Genomic DNA, 7,532 nt, shown 5'->3' with positions numbered 1-7,532 from the left:
TTCTACACCTGCATATATTTATCAACATTCCACTTATGAGAATTCATTCAAAGACAAAATTCATCAACATTCAGACTTGCCCATAAATAAGAATTCATTCAAAAACAATATTCATCAACATTCAGACCTGCCCATAAATACAATAATATTTCCAAATGTATGTCATTAAACAAAAATATAAACTAATAAAAGGAAATTCAAGTCATAACAAAGTTTTAAAGAAGCTAATAATTATTATAATCTTGACCAGGTGAATTTTGTTGTTCATCATGATTACTATCATTTTGCACTTCATTATTATCTTGCATTTGATTCTGTTGAGTTAGTTGTGGGGTATTTGGCTGCTGAAAAATATGTTGCGCAGTTGCTGCTACTTCAGGTGGTAGATATTGCATCATAAAATATTGAAAGGATTGAAATCGAGCATTCATGTGTTGAATTTGCTGCCTAAGTTCAACAATTTCTTCTGAATCAACTTTGTTATTACTAGAAGATGCTTGAGTTTCTTGTAGGTAGCGATCAACACAGTCGTCCTGACGATCGATACGCCCAACCCCATATACTCGTCATTGGTACCTTCCACCTACAGCTTCTAACCAATAACGGTTTCTCAATCTTTCCTCCTCAGCAGTATCTAATGGAGTAGATATTGAGGTAGACATAGATTGTGACTCAGATAATGCTTGAGAGAATCTACTTTCAAAATCTTCCTATTAAAATGAAAAATATTTGTTATCATAGTAATTAATGTACATAAAAAAAATTAAGAAAAAGTTGAAAAAAAACTAACATGTGTCCGCCTCGATCTATCATCTACAAAATCCTCAGTGCTCTTCCATATATGTGTTTGTTGAAACACTTCATCAACATGGACCAAGCGACCAAGTTCCTCTGTCTATAAAGGAAACATTTTATAAATTAAAAGGAGGTAATAAGTAATCATAGATTAATACAAAATTTTATATGGAAGTCATACCAAACGAATAGCGTGTTCATGCACGCTAATGGATCCTCTAGTGTGCAGACATCCACCTTTTTCGGAAAAACGATTCTTTTTAGCTGTATCACATTTGGATCGATACAAAGGCATGTTCAACTGTTCCAGGAGGCTGTTCCAAACACTATTTCCAATCCATTCTTGTCGTTTACATTCTTGGTGAACATCTTTAAACATTTGTGAAAGGGTGTGAGAAGCCTTTGTATGGAAATTTTTCTTAATTTTGTCCTCATCCTCAACCCTCCATGTGACCTTCCTCTGTAAAACAACAAGAATCATCAATCCAAATTGTAAAATATACATTTTTTAAAGGGAATAAAAAACAAGTACCTTAAAACATTGAAAAAATATATCTCGGTTAGCCGTTGCGATTGCCCCCCCCCCCCCCCCCCCCATGTTGACCATGGCTCACCAAATTGTTGCTTAATGGTGGTAGTGATGGCCTTTGATGCAATTTTTTATGGATAAAACCTAAATACCAAAACAAAGTTAGTCAAAATTATAAGACAATAATAGTAAATTATATGAATTGAATTTTATTATATTCTTACCCTCCCCCAATGGGCTGAATCAGAGGGCGATCACCAGTTGAGAGGACTTCATCCTCTACGTTATTGGCTGCAAAAGTTGAATGCGTCCCTCCAAAATTTGTATATGGGGATGGTGTAATATTTGGTGGGGTTGATGCATTTGAACCAACATGTAGAGATGGTGTTGATGCAATAGCATCTGCTGCTACTGGTGGGGTGGATTGGGTAGCATCTGCTACTGGTGGGTTACATCCATGAGTTGAAGAAGGAATAGGTGAATTAGGTTGACTAGATGATGGATTTTGGTTGTTAAATCGTGATAACAATTTTATCACATAATTTTTTTCCCTTTTTTTTGTTGTTACTCGATGATGGTTGATCATAACCTCCTGATGACATCTATATATATGACATGAAATGATAATGAAGGTAATATAAGTTTATCAATGGAGAAAAATATGTTGAATATAGTTGAATAAAAAAAATCCAATAATCATGCACAAATTTCATCAGCAAACATAAACCAACAATATGACATGAGATTAACTGGAGTAATAAACAGTATGTTAACAACAACAATACAATACTAGTTCCTACAATAGATATTATTTGTTAACATTTGCTTCTTAAGTCTATTCAGAGTTAGAGATGTCAAAGTCATCTCCATATTCATCTTCACTTTCTCCCTCTTCATTGTCTTCCTCCCATTCATTTGTTTCTTCATCTATTTGATATTCAAATGATGATACATTGTTTATGTCCACTTCTTGAAGCTCAGCCTCTAAATCTTGTAATTCTGAAACCCTTTCAACTTCAATCACTTCATTAACATGTGACATTTCATCAACTTGATATGGCACTTCAACTTGTACATCATCAGAATCTATACTACCTCTGGGCTTCGTTTTGATTGCAACACACCAGCCATGTTTGTCTCTGCGTGATGTTGGATATGGTACATAATAAACTTGTCGAACATTGTGTGCAATGTTAAAAGGATCAAATGACACATATCTTCTATCCATTCGAATATCCACAATACCATATTTGGAATCTACTCGTGTACCTCTTGTTGATGGATCAAACCAATTACAGTAAAATAATACAACTTTCTTATCTGAGGTCGAAGAATTGTACTCCACCTCATACATGTGTTGAATCACACCGTAGAAAGCATCCTCACCTCCTTCTGTAAGACCCTTTACATGGACCCCACTATTTATTGTTTTCTTTCCCTTGCTCCATACGTGAGGGTGGAATTTGTACCCATTCACAAAGAATGTGTGCCATTCTTTTACACACCTTAAAGGACCAAGTGATAAATCTCTTAGGTGTTGGTTCTTCACATCTAAAGGGTCTTTATGAACCTATAAATATATCAATGTCATTATTTTTTTATGAAATGGTTAAAGAAGTCAATAAAAAGTAAATTATAGAATTTCTAGATACATACTTGTGTCCTAAACCACAAAGGGAAATTTGCATGTATACGAGTTGAAGCATGTGATTCAGAAATTTCATTAGAATGTAAGAAGGAGTTGTCAATATATAGGTGTTAATGCATTAGGTTAGCGATAACTTAATGGATGAATAACAGTGTTTTAAAAGAATATCTTGCATGACGCTTACTCAAGGTATGGTTTAACTTCATTACAGTTGATCAAAACATGAACATGAGCTGAGCTCAATTCTTCATCAGTTAACCAACGAGTGATCTCCCTCCCAGAATGACGTCCAGGTTGGTCAAAGACAAATAAGATTGATGGAAGCCTTTCACTTTCAATGTCCACTTCATTTATACAATGTTGTGGTCTTAACATGAAGTTGTTGAAATAGTGTGAACAAAAATGAGTTGTCTCACGATGTAAATAAGATGCATAAATAGATCGTTCTACCCTAGCCTTATTTTTCACTGAACGTTTAGCATATTCCATGAATCTACAATCAAAGAAATTAGTTATGATTGATAATTATAGTTCACATTAAATAAAGACTAATAACTCTTATTATTACCTTTCAAATGGATTGGAGAATTCATGGAGTGGTAGCAAACTGATTGAAGCTTTACATCGAGTTTAAGAGTGAATTGGAGAGATTTGGGAGTGATTTAGGTGCTAGGAGGTAAAAAGAGGTAAGACCAACTTTCTAGGGTTTTCACTAGGCCTAGAAGGCTCTGTATAAAAGGGAGATTTGGGAGAGAATGAGCTTCAATTTTGAATACTTCATTCAATTAATGCAAATTTTAATACATGGTGTGAATTCGAGTTATTTATAGATGAAGAAGAAGGAAGTAGCTTGCTCCTTAAAATACCAAAACTCTAGTTAAGCAATTTTAACTATGGTGCGGTTTAATGGCTTAAAGAGGTTTCATGTAGGTCTTCTTAATGCAAGTCTTATAAATGACTATTCTTCTATTTATACAAACAGTTCTTTTGTCTTCATTCTTGTATATGGTAGCTTGGATTGTCCTCCATCAAGTTTGCTTTTGTACACTTTGCATTGATCCACGCCCAAGCATTTAATTGGCCAGTGCATAAAACTTCTTTCGCATCTTGTTTTTCCCCTCTAAAATAATTGCATTTCTTTGTTGCCAAATATTCTTTACCATAGCAACTCACATAGTTTTCCATATTTCTCAAAGCACTCAGACTCGGTAAGCAAAATTGTTGCAACTGCATATTGGAAAGATAATGAGAGACAATATGTACTCCCACCCATTTGTGACACATACTCTATACCGTCTCTGAAAACTTATAAGTATAAAAAAGGTAATTAACAAATTTATCAACAGATTCACACATAACACGGTTATACATAACTCGCAAGGATTATTCCTCTTTTTCTTTAATTATCTCTTATTCAGACTCTATTTAGGATAAATCTCCAAACCAAAACTTGGGTCGAAGGTTGCACCTTCAGCTTCCAAATGTCCTGCTTACCATATGATTTCTCTTGTACCCTATTCAACAAAAAAAAAATTATAAGCAAATATGACAGAATATCTAGCATCAACCTCACCCAACCAGATCCACTAATCTTCTTCACTAATTACAGGTTTTACACGTTGCACCTCTTTCAACAACTTCTACACCGAACAATGATCCCAATTAAGCTCCTCCATTTAAGCTCCTACACTCACCCAAACTCTGTCCAGTTACCCATCCCTTTGGTAATTTTTTATTAAATTCATCTAGCCCAACCACCTTTCTTCCCAAAAAAATATTTTGGAACCATTTCCCAATTTCCACCAAATTTTTTCTCCAAACCATTGACCATTGTACATCTCATCAATAACTTGTTTTAACATTCCACCACCATCTATACTTATTTCTTGTAAGCCCCTACTATCGAGCATCCTTCAAGACCCATACTTAGATTCAAGTACTTCCTTCCACAAACCAAATTTTTCAAATCCTAATCTCGATTTCCACTTAGAGAGGAGAGTCATATTGAAAAAATTTATGTCTTTTACCCCATACCTCGCTTCTCCTTTGACATACAAACCTTTTCCCATTTAACCTAAGTTATATTTAATGCACATGAATCCCAAAACAAGTGAAAAAGATAAAAAGGCACAAATTTAAAATTTTTGGTATTTATAATTAAAATGTAACATTCATAAAAGGAACAAAGAACAAAGTCTACAAATTCAAGGTAAAATAATGTAATCAACAAAATTTAAAGGTTGAACATAGTGAAACATTGCAATATCATTCGTTCTCAATCATAAAGTTAGAGATAATGAAAAATTAAATAACATTTTTCAATTATGGTTCTTGATGTTGATGATTTATTTCTTCGTTAGGAACATTTCCTTAATCAGATACCTAACATATAAAAAATAATCATAAATATTAATATTCAAATTACAATTACAATATAAAATATATATTAATTTAATCACGATATAAATATTATCAATGATACATTAAACATAGCAAAGTCATGAGGCAATTCTCCTTTATAGTTTTGTCAAAAAGTCATCATTGTCTTCGTTTCATTCACTTATTATGTCAATATAGAAACCTATTTTAGAAAATTAGTCTAATTGAATAATATGTAAAAATATGTTATTGCTAAAGAGAGAGACCCTACATGTTTTTACATGAATATAAAGTTGCTAGTGCGAAAAGTCCAAGTAATTGGACACCGCACATATGGTTGCAAGTAGTAAAGAAGACACAAATTCTTGGTAGAGATGTCATTATATCTAAAGAGTGCTCATAAATACGACACATCATATTCAGTCATCCAAAAAAAAAATATGTAACCATCTGTCTTATGCATGATGACAATGTAATCAAAGGAATCATAAAAATTCACAATGAGCATATGGTTGCGAGATTAGACAATTGTTCTTCTTAAAATCCATAACATATATCATTATATTCATGTTTGTTTTTGCTGACGAGGCACATATAATACTCTTGATCTTCATAATCTTGTGGACAAGCTTAATTTTCATTTTATCATCATCACATTTTTAATCACATTTTAGCAGCAAATTTTTTTACCTATTTTTAGCTTTTGTATTCTAGTCTCCATATGCAAAAAAAAATTATGTATACTTTTCCTTATGCTAATTGTAGCTTTTTCAGAAAAATATTACGAAGATTAAGAACTTCTAATACAACATGGACAAAAAAATACCAAGGTACATGTACAAAGAATAATAAAACACTATTAGAATCAATCTTTATCATTGAACATCACCGAAAAAAAGTTCACATAAGTAACTGAAACTAAAATTTGCAAGTTTAAACCTTATGCAATTAAAAAAAAAGGAAAATCCACTTAACCGAGAGAAGCAACAACTTAATAAAAAAATCATAAACAAACAAATTAAATTTGTTGATGCATGGTTAACCAACCATTGACTACAAGTCTCACTTTTAAATTTTTTTAAATAGCAATGCAATATAATCAACATTAATTATTAACCCAATTTTGTAAGTGTGTATAAGAAGGAAAACTTAAAGATATCTCACTATACGTGATAACGTGATGGAAAGTTATCCAACCACAACATCCACATAATAAGGAGATTGAAGACCTAGAGTTTTATTCAAAGATTTATTAACATAAATGGACTTAATTGGAATTTTGTCTATCTTTTGTAGGTCCAATTAAATAGGACAACTCTAGGATGAAGAAATTCACAAAATATATCTGAGAGGATCTCCACACCATAAAATAATACTAAAGCCTTAGCTAGAAGATTTTAGTAACATTATAACTCAATTGGTCTTAGTAGGGTCAAGTCATCATCATTTTGGACCAATCTTTAGTTTAAATAATTGTATTTTGTATATTGAAATTTAATGGGCCATGTATTGGGCCAAGTAATGCAGAATAGTGGGGCCATAAATTTCGGCCAAGTAGAGTAGGATTTTAGGCTTGTATATAGGTCTATATTAGCTTAGGGTTTTCTTAAACCTAGTTATACAAGGGAAAATGCATGTTAGTTGGGCTCCAAGTTAGGATTTTGTAAGGCTCCCTTCACACTCTTCCTCAAGCCTCCTATAAATAAGAGTGTTCTATCTTTTTTAAGTTGGAATTAGTAATTAAATGTTGTCCATTTTTTCATTCTACTTGTTCCTAAGTTTTCCCTAGGTTAGTCTCTTTCTAGCCTAGACTCTTCTTTGGTGAGTTGGCCTTACTTCTCACTCTCACATATTCCTCCATTCCTCTTCAACCACGAAATTCTATTTCTTTTGCAAATACATTTCCTCTAATCTTCATCCAAAAAGATAAATAAATAAAAAACACTAAAAGGGCAAGGACCCAAACCTAAAGCCTTAACACGTCCACAATGTTTTTGGCTTTGAAAGCATAAGCTAAGGAATCACTACTTGATATTTCTTTTGATATGGAGGATGACGAGGTTGATTCATATGCTTGAATTTGTTTTCCACAAACAAGAAGAAACAAATTAAAATAACATGAAGTGTGGTTGACAATTATAAACTTTATTATAATTGAAACAAATTTCCCTCATTTCATCA

At 32.7% G+C, this 7,532-nt stretch overlaps 1 protein-coding gene and 1 pseudogene across 1 annotated transcript; both read right to left on the bottom strand.

Moving 5' to 3' along the window:
• Positions 1-224: 224 nt before the first annotated feature.
• On the bottom strand, positions 225-1,910 carry LOC150026662 (uncharacterized; annotated as a pseudogene).
• A 249-nt stretch (positions 1,911-2,159) lies between these two features.
• On the bottom strand, positions 2,160-3,461 carry LOC150026661 (uncharacterized). Its single transcript, XM_090303030.1, has 3 exons — positions 3,160-3,461; positions 2,981-3,068; positions 2,160-2,894 (listed from the first exon to the last, which is right to left on the bottom strand). The coding sequence occupies exons 1-3, from the start codon at positions 3,459-3,461 to the stop codon at positions 2,160-2,162; spliced, it is 1,125 nt and encodes a 374-aa protein (XP_090159156.1).
• Between the last annotated feature and the right edge of the window lie 4,071 nt (positions 3,462-7,532).

Source organism: Phaseolus vulgaris, chromosome 6, assembly GCF_051622355.1.
Source record: "Phaseolus vulgaris cultivar YP4 chromosome 6, ASM5162235v1, whole genome shotgun sequence".
NCBI classification, from domain to species: Eukaryota; Viridiplantae; Streptophyta; class Magnoliopsida; order Fabales; family Fabaceae; genus Phaseolus; species Phaseolus vulgaris.
Note: the sequence above shows the minus strand (reverse complement) of the source record. Positions and strands in the feature narration are given on the sequence as shown.

What these genes read in the sequence shown, in the direction of transcription:
- LOC150026661 (XM_090303030.1), bottom strand. Translation starts at nt 3,461, where the DNA reads ATGGAATATGCTAAACGTTCAGTGAAAAATAAGGCTAGGGTAGAACGA. An exon ending in AATGAAGTTAAACCATACCT is followed by an intron (nt 3,069 to 3,159) that starts TGAGTAAGCGTC and finishes CCTATATATTGA; the next exon opens with CAACTCCTTCTTACATTCTA. An exon ending in CTTTGTGGTTTAGGACACAA is followed by an intron (nt 2,895 to 2,980) that starts GTATGTATCTAG and finishes ATATATTTATAG; the next exon opens with GTTCATAAAGACCCTTTAGA.